The 16,894-nt window shown below is 43.3% G+C and overlaps 2 protein-coding genes across 2 annotated transcripts in view; one reads left to right on the top strand and one right to left on the bottom strand.

The window, feature by feature from the left end:
• Window positions 1-16,894, top strand: part of LOC146171611 (nose resistant to fluoxetine protein 6-like) — a 223,932-nt gene that overhangs the window by 13,333 nt on the left and 193,705 nt on the right. The window lies entirely within an intron of this gene.
• On the bottom strand, window positions 13,357-14,698 carry LOC146171613 (uncharacterized). The gene has a single exon (XM_084586391.1). The coding sequence runs from the start codon at window positions 14,678-14,680 to the stop codon at window positions 13,484-13,486; it is 1,197 nt and encodes a 398-aa protein (XP_084442517.1). The 5' UTR covers window positions 14,681-14,698; the 3' UTR covers window positions 13,357-13,483.

Here is a 16,894-nt window from a genome sequence, read left to right as displayed (position 1 = left end):
CTCTCATGACCTCTTTACGCCAGTTCAGCATGGCTTTAGAATGAGTTTTTCCTGTGCCACCCAGTTACTTGAGTTCAGTAATGACCTGTTTTCCTCTTTTGACCACGAATATCAAATTGATTGTGTATTTCTAGATTTTAAAAAAGCCTTTGATTCTGTACCTCATGTGCTTTATTACATAAGTTACGTTGTCTTGCTCTGCATCCCACAGTCATGACTGGCTTCATTCATAACTCCAGGACCGCATGCAGCGTGTTGTAATTAATGGTTATCACTCCGATTCCGTAAACGTCTCCTCAGATGTGCCCCAGGGGTCTGTCCTTGGACCCCTTCTTTCTCTCATTTTTATTATTGATATTGTTCTTGACCTCACCTGCCAAGTTTGGCTATATGCTGACGCCTGTGTGCTTTACCATGTTGTGGAAAGTTCTTCTGGCGCATTAAAACTTCAGCGAGACTTAAATTTAATCCAGTACTGGTGCTCAAAATGGCAAATGTCTTTGAACATTTCAAAATGCAAACTTGTCGCGTTCACTCGTAAGCGTTCCCCTCTACAGACCTGTTACTCATTAAATAATGTTCCCCTGCCAAAAGGTTCTGAATATAAGTATCTAGACGTATATTTCACATCTAACCTTACGTGGACGCGACAAGTTGAGTATATTACATCGTAAGCCTGCAGAATGTTTAAGTTTTTAAAGCGTAATTTCAACAAAGCGCAGTCAAATGCCAAGCAGCTCTTGTATTTCACTTACATAAGGCCAATTCTTGAATATGCATGCCCTGTATGATATCTCCAGTTTGTTTACTTATCTGACATGCTCGAACGCTTCCAAAATAATGCTGCCAGATTTGTGTCTAACAGTTACAACTTTTCGTCTAGTGTCACGTCTATTAAACATCATCTTGTGGTTGAGAATCTTTAGCTCATCGCAGAAAACATTTCAGATTGCATATCATGAATCGCATTTATTTTGGAAAGCTCAACGTTGATAAAGACCGGTACCTGTTTCAACCTCACTTTTTATCTAGACAACTTGATCATCAGTGGAAGATCCGAGAAATAAAATGCCGGACAGATGTATATAACACCTTGTTCTTTTCACTGACGATCGATGAGTGGAACCGACTGCCAGCTGGCATCACTGAGTGCTGCACGGAAAATTTATTTCGGACTTTTTTTACCAGATGTGTGACGTAGCACCCAGTTCTTTTGCGTGTGCTTCCTTCATCACTTTGTTTTTGAGTGTTTTCATCACTTTGTTCGTCGCGCAGCTGCCCTCTTTAGATGCATTTTTCTACTTCGGCATTATCAGTTGTGACGTGTTATTTTCTTCATTTTTATGTATTTTTATTGTACTACTGGCGTTTCTAGCAATGTTATTTGCCATCTTCCCCCCTGCAATAATGCCTTCGGGCGCTGCAGGACTCTGTAATAAATAAATAAATAAACAATACGAAGAAAATACAACTACGACTCGTGAGCTCTACGTCGCCCCTCCGCCTCTCTTCTCCCCTCCCTTCGATTTTTTACACTGTGACGAGAAAACGAAAATAAGGGCCCTCAATAAAAGGGAACGCGATAGCATCGTGTTCTCAGTGCATTTACATTGTGTGTTTGCATCAGGTTTGTTGATGCATTAGTCAGCATATCACGAACAGACATTAATGGTGGCAGTAGAACCCAATTTGTGGCTGAGGCAACAACCTGAAGGGTCATTTGTAAATTTGATTTCTAGGGTAGTGCTCTGTGACTGGGCCTTTGTGGTCCCGTAGTCTCTGTGACGTCATCAGTGTCGTTATTAGTTAGCGAAATGTGTGCTTTTCGTGTGACGGAAGCTCTAATGATATTGCAATAGAACGCGTGAGTGATAACGCAATAATGACAAAGTAAACGACTATAGCATCTGGAAAAGTACAGGCAGGCACAACTAAAGAGAAACACAGTCTTGCACATCACTTACGGGAAGCTAAAACTGGAGCATTTACCTTTAAGAAGAGCGGGGCAAAGTGGTCCCCAAGCACTAGTTTAGAAGCGCCAAGGGGAAAGATAACAAACGTGGAAAGCGACTAAGACGGCGGTTAAAAAAAGAAAAAAAAAATCCTGCGGATTAAAAGAGAATAATTATACAGGGGAAGAGAAATGCTCCACCGACCGTGCACAGATGTCACGGCTAAATATTTACAAGAAACTAAACAATTCAGACAAGTGGGCTAGGTTCTTGATCGTAAAGAGTGAAACACAATTCCATCGCGAAGCAAATATTTCACGTACTTGACTAGTGGGTCGCGAAACGTAAAAACGTAAAAACCAAGCAGATTCAAAAAAAGTGTTTTTTTTTTTTTTGCTCGTGTAGAAATAGGATGGGGTGCGAATGCGGACGACCCTAGCTCTTTTTTAGATATGCTTAACTGCTTTCGCCATGTTATTTTTTGGCCGCCAGTACATCATTTCTCTTTAAGGCATTGACTTCACATTTTGCCCTTGTTTTGGTTGGTTTGTGGTGTTTAACGTCCCAAAGCGACCCAGGCTATGAGAGACGCCGTAGTGGAGGACTCCGGAAATTTCGACCACCTGGGGTTCTTCAACGTGCACTGACATCGCACAGTGCACACAGGTGCCTTGCTTTTCGCCTCCATCGAAAAGCGGCCGCCGAGGCCGTGATTCGATCCCGCGTCCTTGGGAACAGTAGTCCAGCGGCGTAACCACTGCGCCACCCCGGCGGGGTTGCCCTTGTTTTGTTTTATTTGAGCTCTTTCGTTCTCTTTCGCACCCATATTTGGCTCCTTTAACGTTTGTTAATTTCACGTTATGGTGCGAATAGGCTGCTCCCTGGGCGCCATCCTCTTCCTCGCTGTTGTTAAATGTACATTCACATGCGCGTAGTTAACGTTCGCGTAGGCTACCAAAGAGAAGTTTATGTTTGTTATGCTGGTAGTATCTTAAAAACTGGCCACCCTGTATACGCAGTGCCTGGTGTCGTCGACGGTACCGGAACCATGGAAGAATGCAAACATTATCCTCATTCACAAGAAAGGGGACTCTAAGGACCTTAAAAATTACAGACCAATCAGCTTACTGTCTGTTACGTATAAGGTATTTACTAAGGTAATCGCTAATAGAATCAGTACAACCTTAGACTGCATTCAAGCAAAGGATCAAGCAGGGTTTCGGAAACGGTACTCTACTATCGATCATATCCATACCATCAATCAGGTGATAGAAAAATGCTCGGAATATAACCAGCCCTTATACATAGCATTCATTGATTACGAAAAAGCATTTGACTCAGTTGAAACCTCGGCGGTGATGCAGGCATTGCGAAATCAGGGGGTAGACGAGCCGTACGTGAGAGTGCTGGAAGATATATATAGTGGCTGCACAGCAACCATAGTTCTGCATAAAGAAAGTAACAAAATTCCCATAAAGAAAGGTGTTAGGCAAGGAGACACAATCTCCCCAGTACTATTCACAGCTTGTTTAGAGGAAGTATTCAGAGACTTGGAATGGGAGCAGTTAGGGATAAGGGTAGATGTAGAATACCTCAGTAATCTGCGATTTGCTGATGACCTTGCTTTGCTAAGCAACTCGGGGGATGAACTGCAAATAATGATTGATGACCTAGACAGAAAAAGTAGAAAGGTAGGCTTGAAAATCAATATGCAGAAGACTAAGGTAATGTTCAACAGCCTCGGGAAGGAACAGCAGTTTACATTAGGTAGCGAAATACTGGAAGTAGTAGGCGAATATGTCTACTTAGGACAGGTAGTAACCGCAGATCCAGACCATGAAAAGGAAATAACAAGAAGAATAAGATTGGGATGGAGCGCATTTGGCAAGCACTCGCAGATTATGACTGGCAGCTTACCGGTATCGCTCAAGAGGAAAGTATACAACAGTTGCATCTTGCCTGTACTCACCTATGGGGCTGAAACGTGTAGGCTAACCAAGAGGGTTCTACTTAAGTTGAGGACAACGCAGAGGGCTATGGAACGAAAAATGGTAGGGGTAACATTAAGAGATAGGATCGTGCAGATTGGGTCAGAGAAATAACTCAAGTTACCGACATTCTAGTGGAAATTAAGAAGAAGAAATGGACATGGGCAGGACATGTAGTGCGAAGAGTGGATAACCGATGGTCGCTGAGGGTAACAAACTGGATTCCAAGGGAAGGAAAGCGTAGCAAGGGGCGGCAGAAAGTTAGGTGGGCGGATGAGATTAGGAACTTCGCAGGGGTCAAGTGGATGCAGCTAGCACCGAACCGGGTTAAGTGGAGAAATATGGGAGAGGCCTTCGCCCTGCAGTGGGTATAATCAGGCTGATGATGATGATGATCTTAAATATTTTGCTCTAATCTTTGATATTCTGTGCCTGTTTGCCGCATTCATTTACAGTGTAATGTCACTTTCCATCATCTTCCTGCTGTGGCAAATTTAAAGCAGGTTTCATTGTTTAGCTTTTTTGGTTATAGTGAAAGCGTCACAAACGTTTTTTCGTGTTCTTCATTCATCGGTTTGTGACGATCGTTTCGCTTTGCAAATTGGTCAACCACATCATGCTCTCCGGTGATAATGCTATTTTGCGAAACAAAAACGTAGGTATTGCTCGTCCTGTGCAGCGTGATTCTCTCATGTGTCGCTCTTTTTGTCGGAGTTGAATCGCTGACTACTCCGAATAATCTTCCCCTCCTTCAACTCCAGGGGCAGAAAACATTAATGTGTAAACTAACTCTTCGTTTTTCTCTTATCTTGTTTCGATGAAGCAATATTGGTTAATAAAGCAATTGCGCCCTTTCTTCCCCTTTCATTGCGTATCATATAGAAGAACGTAGTCAGCACATGTTAAAAGAGTGTGCTTTCATCGGCCACTTGTTTAATCCCCCCAGAGAACTATCAGGGACCGTTTCGGCAGCCTGCAGGCCATGTACACGTCTATGCACAGTCGCGGACAGAAGAATATAGACCACGCTTTGGTGTCAGAATCACGCAAGCTGGAAAACATAGCGCATGCTTATTGCATACGCTTGTAATATTTACTTTTTACCTAACAGGTGAGAACAGCAAACTAATTTATTTCTATTAAATGACGAAACAGTTAATGCAGTGTTAATGCCTTAATTTTTACTCCCCAGTAGCTTCTTACAAGGCATTACGAACGTTGTGGCAATCAATGCATCCATCAAAAAACATATCTGCAAAATTTATTAATATTAAGCAGACTAATTGACAGGAACCAACAGCAGTCTGAACACACATGACTGCGACAGGAACATGAACGGCAGCAAATGACAACAGCATAGAAGATGAACAACTAAACATACTCACTTCCTTATAATTTGAAATAAACTTTTCAGTATTAAAGTTTTGTTTGGTAGCGTTTTCCAATGGCTTGTATGTGGTTCCAGGAAAACATTAAAATTTGAAAGTGTTGTTCAAAGAGCTATTTTCTTGGATCAATTTTTCGCTGTGAAAACTCGAGCTTGTACGTGAGGTGAGAGTGGCTATGAAACTGCTCTTGTTAATTTAGATCATGTTGTAATTCATTAAGTACAGACATTTTTATCTTCATTCAGTACGTGCTAGCCCCGCCGTGGTGGTGCTTAGGGCGCTCGGCTATACTGTACCCATGGTTGCGGGTGGCCTCTTTTCGATGGAGGCGAAATGCAAGCTTGCGCCTGTGTGCTGGGCGATGTCAGAGCAGGTTAAGGAAATTCAAGTGGTCCCAAAGTCTTGGTTGCTTTGAAACTTTAACACCATAAACCAAACCAAGCCAAACCTGTAGGTAATGCTTTATCAAGGGCGAAATGCATAATAATTTTTGTTCCGCGATAAATTGGTTTGTAACTGTTCAAAGTAATCCTAGCAGTGGTTCTATGACTTGTTCTAACTTGATTGGCAATGTTTTTGCGGTGAAGGGATCCCACGTACATCTCATAATACTATGTAGGCTTCACATGCAAAGGGCTTTTCGAAGCCGAGTAAACTTGATGCATTTCAAAGATGCGCTGCTACGTAATTAATATATCTGTTGTTTATAGTTAATAGGCGAATATTATTTACTTGCAGTGCCATCAGCAGGAAGCGGTTTTGCTTTTGCACGCAGAACTAAACAATTTTCATCACGGACACATTTTCCATTTCATGCAGGAATACAAACGTTGTTGAATTTTTTTTTACACTAATTTGTTTACCTACAAATTTAACCGAACAGTAAAGAACGCAGTCATCAGCGAAAAGATTTACTCTAAAATTACAGCTACATTCTCAATTGTGCGGTTTCTCTGATCTGAAGAAATAGTGAAACTCAGAATGGACATTAAACAGAAATAACTGTACACCATGCGCACTGCTTTTACAGTATTATTAGCGTAACTAAAGATTAAAATGGGTACTTTTATTGAACTTTGTGGTACCTCTGACGTTACATGTAAGGTCTCTGAGTAGTCTTTGTCATATTTGACCCAGTGACACTGGTTCTTTAGATAACCCTTAATAAATGTAGTAAGTTTATGTTTATTCTTATAAATTCGTCGTATTATATTTTAGCATGTGGCATTTAAACAACAGCTGTCTCATAGTCCAAGAATATACTATTCATCTATTATCTAACATTAAGTTAAAATCCTGACATGCCCTCCGCAACTGCGTCAAAGTCATTCTGTAATCCGCGCTGATCACAGTTTGCGTCCAGAAATCGCTAAGAGCCGCCAAATGATGTATTACATACCTTGTCAAGGAAATTGGGCGGACATGTAGCGGTTGTCATGACTATAGATCTGAGCACTCCTCAAGTCTTATGGAAGAGAGCGCTCTCTTAGGCAAGGCTTATAAACGATAAATCCATTCATCATAACGGCTGTAGCAAACGGCACGAAGCTTATCGAGGCCATCGGTTTTTTTTTAGCGCCAAGGTTAGGCAACCCGTTAAAATAGCTTCCGGGTGCACAGCGACATCCGCCAAGGAGGAAAAACATCCTCCTGACACAGTAACGGCACTTTCAAGACTTCAAGACATGTACGAGTGTATGTTAAGCTCGTCTTCAACCGCTATAGCCTCCGAAAAGGCGGACTGCGTGGAGCGAGTGAAAACGGAAGCGTCGTTCGCGTGGCCGGGTACAGCACCGCGGAAGCCGCGGGAAAATCGCCACGAGGAAGCGTATGTAGGTCAGCTCGCGGCTATCGCACCTTGACCTACGCGCTATTCTTGGCTGACATTGGAATCGCGCTCCGAGATATTTACAGGAATTCCCTCTGCGCTTTTATCGCCACACAGAAAGAAACCGGAGGTGGGCGCCAGTTGAACGGGAGCATTTGATAACCGCCGGAGAGGCGAAGGGGTTTATTGCGATATCGCCGCTGCCTGGGAAGAACTTCCTCGCGTCTTTTTTGTATTGCTTTAATCCGAAAGCTTCTCTATCAACAAAAAGACTCGACAGCTAAAATTCACTTCCCGGCCAGTACTCAGAATAAAACGCTTTCGGTCTTACGATGAACGCACGCCTCTCCACAGGTACGGGAGATTTATTTTCACCATGAACCCAGTGTAGCATGGGACTGCGATAAGCGGCTTTTGAGCAGACCGATTTCAACTTTGGAAGGAAGTTACATGGAATGTAAGCTATGCAACAGCGTGTTCCACCGTCGTTTCTGCCGTGTCGTGTCCAAGCGGCTCTGTAATTCTCCTCAGTGAGCACAGCAAAATGCAGTCGGTGAGGTGCTGTATATGCTTTCCATTGTTGATTTATTTTTTCTCTCCGAGCCTAGGCGAATTCTGTTTACGTTTCTTTTCTCCTGTATGTATCGTCCAGCGTTAAGTGTTCTTCTTCAACAACATTTGTTAAACTTTTTTCATTATTTGTACTTGTTTACTCACAGTATTTGAGGTTTGTGTGGCATCCGAGGACATCATCAATCAACCCTGCAACACTGACGGCGAATGACAGCAAAGTACATGCAAAATTACAATGCCACCTCAATCGCAGTTGAATGGGACATGCAACCAGTCTTCCTATCTCTCAAGAACACAAGCACAATTAAGTTAGTTCCAGGGAAGCATTACAGCATCGTCTTGAACGTAACAAAATCTCGGTGTATCGCTGTAAAAAGAAACGAAGTTGAGGATTTATTGTCAGACAAAGTAGCAATCACCGATCAAGTATAATTGCGCTCATCGGCTGGACACGTTAGAAGAATAGGGCCATGTTAAAATATACAATTTTCAACGGTTTCTTCGGTATTAGTGAAATTGTAGGCATGTGATGTGTATAAACAATGAAAGAACTAGCCTCTAAAATATAAAAAACATATGCTTTCCGGAACTTGTATATGAGCATACCTCTCTCTCTCCCTATATATATATATATATATATATATATATATATATATATATATATATATATATATATATATATATATATATATATATATATATATATATATATATATATAATAAAAGAAGGCCAGGTCTAGACGCCAAGGTCGTGAAGGCAAGGCAGGGTATGCCGTGTCAGCGTTTAATCTGATGGAGAAATCCCAAGCGCGCGCTGGAGCCAGCGCCGCGGGACGATGATGATGGTATGTACACGAGGAAGAAGAAGATCATGGCATGTACAAATGAAAGAAGGTCCACAGAAGGCTCACACAATCTTCCCGGGGGGTCGGAAGCGGCCAGCCTGGCCGCTCCTAACCAACCGATGTACCGCGGCGCACAAACGGCTTCAAGCGAGATACATGAACACTTTACTTGGTAGTTTACTGGGGACGTTCGGTTGATGACCTTGTAAGGACCAAGATAGCGACGCTGAAATTTATCACTAAGGCCAGGGGTGCGCAGTGGTGTATAGAGCAGTACTTCGTCACCAGGACGAAAAGAGACGACGCGATGCTTCGAATCGTAGCGACTCTTTCGGTCTTGCTGGCACGCTGCTGTGTTGAGGCGGGCTAGATGACGGCATCTGGCCACACGGGATAAGAACTGGGCTGGTAATGATGAGGAGTAGTCGGGCGTAGATAAGAAGGAAGTGTCGAGGATTGTAGTGGGAGGACGGCCGAAAACGAGGAAAAATGGGGAGTAACCGGTAGTCCGCTGTACTGCAGTATTATAGGCGAATGTGACGAATGGTAGAACAGTATCCCAATTTCTATGATCCGGTGTGATGTACATGGATATCATATCCGATAAAGTGCGATAAAATCGCTCAGTCAGACCGTTAGTCTAGGGATGGTAGCTTGAGGTTGTCTTATGGAGGGTGGATGTCGCACGAAGAACTTCGGATACGACTGTCGATAAGAAGGCCGTCCCGCGGTCACTCAGAAGCACCCGAGGAGCACCATGACGCAATACAATTGACCGCAAAAAGAAATTAGCTACATCTTCAGCGGAACCAGTCGGTACAGGGGCCGTCTCAGCATAGCGTGTAAGGTGGTCGACAGCTGTTATAATCCAATGGTTACCCCCATTGGAAAGAGGTAGGGGACCATATAAATCGATGCCGACTACGTCGAATGGTGTGGCGGGACAGGGAAGGGGCTGTAGGAGGCCAGCGGGGGAAGAAGTCGGCCGCTTGCGACGTTGGCACAGGGGGCAGGAAGCAACGTATTTAGCTACGGTGGTAGACAGGCCGGGCCAAAAGAATCGTCTTTTCACGCGGTCGTATGTTTTGTCAAAACCAAGGTGACCTGCAGTAGCGTCATCGTGGAAAGCGGCTAGTATACGTGGGCGAAGCACGCGCGGTACGACTAGGAGGCAGCGAATTCCGTCAGGATAATACGCGTAGTGGCGTAGTATGCCATCTTCAAGCTTGAAATTGCGAAGCTGTCGGCGAAGCCTAGCCTTGGGTGGGCTCGAAGCGCCAGCGGTCGATGATGGGCCGGCAGTAGGCATCAGCTAATTGCTGTGAGCGGAGAGCGAAGAGCGTGCTTGTTCTCCGAGCCGTCAAAAGAAACTGCAGTGATAGGCGTCGGTGGAAGCGATGGTCGGCTGTGGCCAGAGGTGGAAATGCATTGTGAAGAAAAACAGTAGGCTGATTCCGAAACCGGGCAGCGAGAAAGAGCGTCGGCGTCTTGGTGTTGGCGACCCGATTTATAAACGACATCGAAATGGTATTCTTGCAGGCGTAGAATGAAATGGCCAAGTCTGCCTTCCAAATATTTCAGTGAAGATAACCAGCAAAGAGCATGGTGATAGTTCACAATTGTGAAATGCCGACCATAAGGGCAAGGGCGAAACTTTTGAACAGCCCAGACGACGGCGAGATATTACTGCTTGGTAATGGTGTAGTTTTTCTTAGCTGGAGTCAAGGTCCGACTGGCGAAGGCAATACTTTCTCACGTGAAGTTGCATCGCGCTGCAGAAGTACAGCGCCAAGACCGTGACCACTGGCATCAGTGTGCAGGATGGTAGGAGTGCTGTCATTGAAGTGGCCAAGAACGGGATCTGATGTGAGGGCGTACTTTAGGTCGTTAAAAGCAGTGTTGCACTGTTCAGTCCACACAATAGGGCTGCGCGCTTTAAGTATTCATTTCATTCATTTCATTTATTCATACTGTCAGCCCTGGGCGGGCTATTACAGGAGTGGATATCAAACTTGAAATAGAACAAGAACACATCAAACAAACACTGAGATCAACACTAAATTTCATACATAATTGTGTTTGCCACTTGAACAGAACAAAAACATTGTCATAGAAATTAAGCAGTACATAAAACATTATGCAGTTTATCTAAAAATTCGCTAAGTGATTGTGACGTGACAACGGAGTTTGGTAACATATTCCATTCCTTAATGGCTCTCGGGAAAAAACTAAATTTAAAGCAATCATTTCTGACAGGCGGCATTGGGATGTACAAACTGTGACGATGGCGTGATGTTTCCCCTGTTTTAATTTCAAAGTATTTTGTTTGATCGATTTTCAAGTAGTGGTTAGCGATCTGGAAAAGAAACTTGAGTCTGTCACATTTGGTTCTAATGTCAAGTGTTTGCAAATCAGCAGATTTGCACAAAGAAGTTGGAGAATCAGAATAACGATACCTATTAAATATAAACCTTGCTCCGAGGCGCTGGATTCTTTCCAGCTTAGAACAGTTGGAAGCAGTGTACGGGTCCCAGACAACTTTTGCATATTCGAGGATAGGCCTAACTAGGCTTTTGAAAACCAGACTTTTTATTTCGGGAGTTGCCCTGCACATATTGCGTCTCAAGCTCCAGAGTGCCTTGGAAGCCTTAGTACATACATTATCTATGTGTGAATTCCAGCGTAAGTCAGATGTGAGTGTTACTCCAAGGTATTTAAAATTGCTTACTCTAGTTAGTAATCTGCCATTAATGCTGTAACTGTAATCAAGGACAGTTTTCTTTCTTGTAATGGACATAAAAACAGTTTTGTTTGAATTTAATACCATCTGCCACACCTTACACCATTCATGTATTTTCTGCAAGTTTTGATTGAGTTCTGCCTGATCTTCCGGAGTATTAATTTGTTTATAAACGATGCAGTCATCAGCATACAGTCTAACTGGAACGCTCAAACCAACCGGCAAGTCGTTGATGAAGATCAAAAACAAGAGAGGGCCCAGAACGCTGCCCTGGGGGACACCGGAATCGACTGGCATGATGTTGGATTTATACTCTTGAACCTGAACATACTGTACTCTAGACGAGAGATATGACCTGAACCACTCAGTTATAGTTTCATTTTTAAATATGGCACTGATTTTTAGTAATAGTTTAGGATGCGAAACCTTATCAAACGCCTTTGCAAAGTCCAAAATTACGATGTCAGTTTGCATGCGGGAATTAATTGACTGGGAAAGATCATGTACTGTTTCCGTGAGTTGAGTGATGGTAGAAAGCCCCTTGCGGAAGCCATGCTGGTTTACAAATAGGAGATTGTTACTCTCAAGAAAAGTTGATAAGTGAGCGTACATAATATGTTCGAGTAACTTGGAACACGTGCTAATGAGGGAAATGGGTCTATAATTTTCAACGTTAGAAGTGGGACCATTTTTATGCACAGGCACTATTTTCGCACATTTCCAGGCAACGGGAACACAACTACTGTCAATAGATGATTGAAAGATTTTGGTAAGAAATTTAGAATTCCACTCTGCATATCTATATAAGAATTCATTCGGGATACCGTCCGGTCCTGAGTTCTTTTTTGTGTTGATATTCAAAAGGAGTTTCAGAACTCCTTCTTCACTTATTTCTAAATCGGGAATAGGAGGGCAACCTGGAGGCTCAAAAAACGGCGATTCGCCGTCATCTTCAGTGAAAACAGATGCAAAAAATGAATTAAAACTTTCAGCCCTCTGGGGGCTCTCTTCTTCATTAGAATGGTGAGATTTACCGCCGCCATTTATATATCGCCAGAACTTACTGGGCGCTTCAGTAAGAAATCTGGTGAGAGTCTGACTGTAAAAGGTATTTTTACTTTCTTTGATGAGTCGCTTTAACTCTTGGCTCATACGACATATGGAGGTTTTTAATTCAGGGCTTGGGTATTGTGAGCATCTTTTTCGTTTCCTTTTGAGCTGTCGTTTTTTGTGAATAATGTCTCTATTAATCCAAGGATGCTTCCTTTTTGTTATTTTCGTGGTTTTAGGAATGAACATCTCAATTGCTTTGGCTATCATGTTTGCAAAAAAATCCCACAACTTATCTGTGCCAAGTCCGTCTTGATATAAACACATGAATTCATCAAACGAGATTTCAAGGTAGTCCAGTAATCCGACATCATCAGCAGCCGCAAAATTCAAAACAGTCTTTCTGCAAGATTTGTGACAAATTTCGCGAGTCATATTGAGCGAAATAATCACCATTTTATGGTCAGACAATCCTTCTTCAACATCACAACTCAGCAAAAACTCTAGTAGACCAGATGACATAAAGACAAGGTCTAGTATCGAGGATGTTGTCATACATACTCTCGTACTCTTTTCAACAATCTGAGTCAAACCATAGCAGTAGGCGAGTTCGATCAGATGTTCACTGCTAGCTGTATCAACTCTGCCGGGAGAAAGCGACATCCAATCAATTCCTGGCAAATTAAAATCACCTGTCAGAATAATGTTGTCACCAAAGTGTACATTTTTGTCCAGAAACCTTTTTAGGTTATCAAGCACGTCTATGGTTGAATTGGGAGCTCTGTAGAAAGCACCCACTAAGACAGTATGACCATTCAGTCTGGTTTTAATCCATGCAGTTTCTAAATCATCAAACCCTTCTATAACTGAGAATACTATATTACTCTTAACCAGAATTGCAACACCGCCACCCCTCCTTTCACGGTCTTTTCGTACTATGGAGTAGTTTGGGGGAGCAACTTCACAGTCTCTAATATCATTATGTAGCCATGTCTCTGTGATTACCATAATATCGGGTTCATGTTCAAGGCATATACTTTCTATGGCGTCAACCTTGTTAAGCATGCTCCTAGCGTTCACATTTATAATTTTAAAGCAGACCGTCTTATGATTGTTTAGTCACTCATTGCTAGTGCTAGTGGCAACCTGGCATTTGAACCGCTGCTTGGTCTCCTCGTTCCATGCGTATAAGGTATTCTTGACTTTTAACTTATCAAAAATTAACTTAGCTTTCACACCGTTCTTCCGTTCATCGGCACAGGAGTTCCAAAGGTTTTTTCGTATTTCCACAACCTTTTTAGAAAAATCTTCATTTACACTAAATTGAGTGCCTTTTAGGTTGAAACAGCTACTCATTATTTTCATCTTATCCCTAAAGTCAGTAAGTTTAATAATAATCGGACGGTCTCTACCTGGTTCCCTCTTTCCAAGTCGGTGAATCCTTTCAATAGAGCCCACCCTTTGTTTCAGAATTTTATCAAAGATGTCATTGTTTACTTTCTGTAGTAGGTCCTCTTCACTCTCTGATTCCTCCTCCTTGACTCCGCGTACAACCAAGTTATTGCGCCGCGAGCGGTTTTCCAACTCATCAAGTTTTCTCGAAACTGTAGTCATTTCTATTTCACATCTTTCAGCAAAAGTTTCTAGTTTCGAAAGCCTATCTCGAGACTCGTCAAAGGTTTGTAGCTTTTGTTCTATAGCAGACAGCCTGGATTGCATGTCCAGAATTCTTGCTTCAGACGATGTTTGATTTTCCTGTATTTCGCTTAATTTGCTGAGGATTTCAGTTTGAGAAGCAATTACTTGTTGAATCATTTCCATTGTATCCGGGCCAGGATTTTCCTCAACATCACCAGATAACTTCAGCAACAGGCCTACAATTGAGATACAATCACTAAAGCAAACCAGCAATGTGCGTGGACACGGCAACACGATCAAAAAAAGGCAGTTGCTACGGCAGCAATATTTTCGTCCACCAACCTGCACAAATAGTGGCACATCAGTTGACATTGTCACGACGGGGTTGCCGTGTCCACTGCTGATGGAAGGCGCAGACGTCCCTTTTATAGGCAAAATCCGGGCTGGAAGTGTGGATGACGTCGCTGTGCTCGAAGAGGGTGCGCAGAAGGCAGTATCCACGTGCCACGACAGCAGCTCGCAGTGTAAAAAATGTACGCCCCCCGCGCACGGCAGTCGATAGGCATCGGCAGAAGCTGGGTGACGATTGAAGCCGCTGTCTGGGCTTACTGCACTGCCCAAGGCGATGGAAAAGAATCCGGTAAGTACCTGCACAAATAGTGGCACATCAGTTGACATTGTCACGACGGGGTTGCCGTGTCCACAGCCGTGTATTTCATGAAGTGGCGCAGCTATAGTTGCAAAATGTATTATAAATCGCCGGAAATAGGACGCTAGGCCGAGGAAACTGCGCAAATCTGTAGTCCGTTGCGGACGAGGAAAGTTCAAGACCGCGATTATTTTTTCAGGGTCTGGGCGAATGCCGTCATGGCTAACCAGATGTCCCAATATTTTAATTCCCTTCTCTGCAAAGTGACACTTCTTGGTGTTGAGCTGAAGGCCCGCTGAAGCACGACACGTGAAGACTTCATTCAGGCGCATGAGATGGTCGTTAAATGTTGACGAAAAGATAACAATGTCATCCAAGTAACATAAACAGGTTCTCCATTTGAGGCCACGAAGTACAGTATCGATCATTCTTTCAAATATTGCGGGTGCGTTACAAAGGCCGAAGGGCATAACATTGAACTCGTAAAGTCCGTCGGGAGTTGCGAAAGCGGTTTTTTCGTTGTCGTCCTCGTGCATAGGTATTTGCCTATTGCCTGATTGAAGGTCCAAGGTCGAGAAATATTCAGCGCCTTGGCGAGAGTCAAGGGCGTCATCAGTACGCGGCACCGGGTAGACGTCTTTGCGGGTAATTTTGTTGAGTGCGCAATAATCAACACAAAATCGTACCGATCCATCCTTTCTTTTAACTAATACTACTGGGGAGGACCATGGGCTTGTTGATGGACCAATAATATCTCAACGGAGCATGTCATTGACATTTTCTTCAATTTCTTTTCGTTCCGAGAGAGAAACCCGATAAGGTCGTCGGCGTACAATTGAGTTACCTTCGGTAAGGATGTGGTGATGTGCAACACTAGTTCGTCCCAGTGGTGGGGAAGTGGCATCAAAAATGGCTTGGTGGGCTTGAAGCAATTGCAGCAATTCTTGGCGTTGGTGCGGCATGAGGTTCGGATTGATTGTCTTCGACAGCATGGAAAGAGAGACTTGCGATGAATCACGTTGCGGAGGTAGCGGGGCAGTGAGCACCATCATGGATATAGGGTGAGCATCCACTATGCAAGGCAGGGAAGTTCCTTTAGTCAGCACGAGGGATTCACGGGAAGTGTTCGTGGCAGCTACTATCGCTGAGCTGCTGCAGAATCGTACAAGACTTGATGGGAAGGCGATTCCACGTACAAGATGACGATTAGATGGTGCGATGAGTACATCCCCGTAAGTGATGTGTTCAGAAACAACGGTAATAAGTGTTTCGCACTGTGGAGGCAATACAGTATCAGCTGCGGCAATGAGGGAAGCATACCGTGCAGAAATGTCAGATGAAAAATCACTGTCTGTCATATGGATGACACGGTCGCCACAATGCGGGAGAAATCAACCTATTTCTATATTCTGTTTATTTAGAAAAGTTTGAACAGTGCAAAACATGCACGTTCTGTTTATCTCAAATCCTTGTTTATTCCGCGCTGTAACACTACTTTCAAAAACATTTTCTTAGGAAATACAACTCTAAACATGAGGCGAGACCAGACCATTTAATAATTTCCTCGTTAGGTTATCGTTAGGTTATCTGGAATTATGGTTTACACAAATGAATGCTACACAGCTAAGATGGGAACTTTAAAGGTCGACTGAAAGGTTACACGGTATTTAAATTGACGCACGTATTTTTCAGCCAAAATCTTCAAATTTATATCATGAGTTTAAACCTTCACTGAAGTTATGCACTATTCCCCTGCGCAACCAATGGCCTTGCTCGGGCTTCATTTCTGAATTAAATTTTTCGTTCATTGATGATCGGCCAGAACATTACTAATCCACGTAGTGAATATTACCTTTGTGCACGCCTTGAAATAATCGTACCTATTAATTCTTGGAAAGAGATATTATTGAACCGAAAGTTTGTTATCAAATCAACTTTTTTTTCATATCTTAACGAGCACCATAACGACTAACAAAGGGCCTTTATTACCGCCTTTTCTTTCCACAAATACTTTTGCATTCATTTTCTGTAAGACGGTTTTGGGAAAAGGAAAGTGCACCATCCGTCTCACTTCTCATTTGATGCCTACCTAACTAATCGTAGGTGCCGTCTTTGCCAAAAGTAACCAGGCTGCTCCGAAGGCTGCCGGAGCAAGCGTGCGGCCGTGTGGCGGCGTTGCGCTCGTTGTGGCTTATCGGTGCTCGTCAGCTCCGAGGGTACAACAGCTGACGTAACTTCGCACC

The sequence above is a fragment of the Amblyomma maculatum genome, unplaced genomic scaffold (genome assembly GCF_055883805.1).
Source record: "Amblyomma maculatum isolate TAMU_Amacu unplaced genomic scaffold, ASM5588380v1 scaffold_19, whole genome shotgun sequence".
NCBI lineage: Eukaryota > Metazoa > Arthropoda > Arachnida > Ixodida > Ixodidae > Amblyomma > Amblyomma maculatum.
Note: the sequence above shows the minus strand (reverse complement) of the source record. Positions and strands in the feature narration are given on the sequence as shown.

Excerpts from the sequence above, each read along its gene's own strand:
- LOC146171613 (XM_084586391.1), bottom strand. The coding sequence starts at position 14,680 with ATGTCAACTGATGTGCCACTATTTGTGCAGGTACTTACCGGATTCTTT.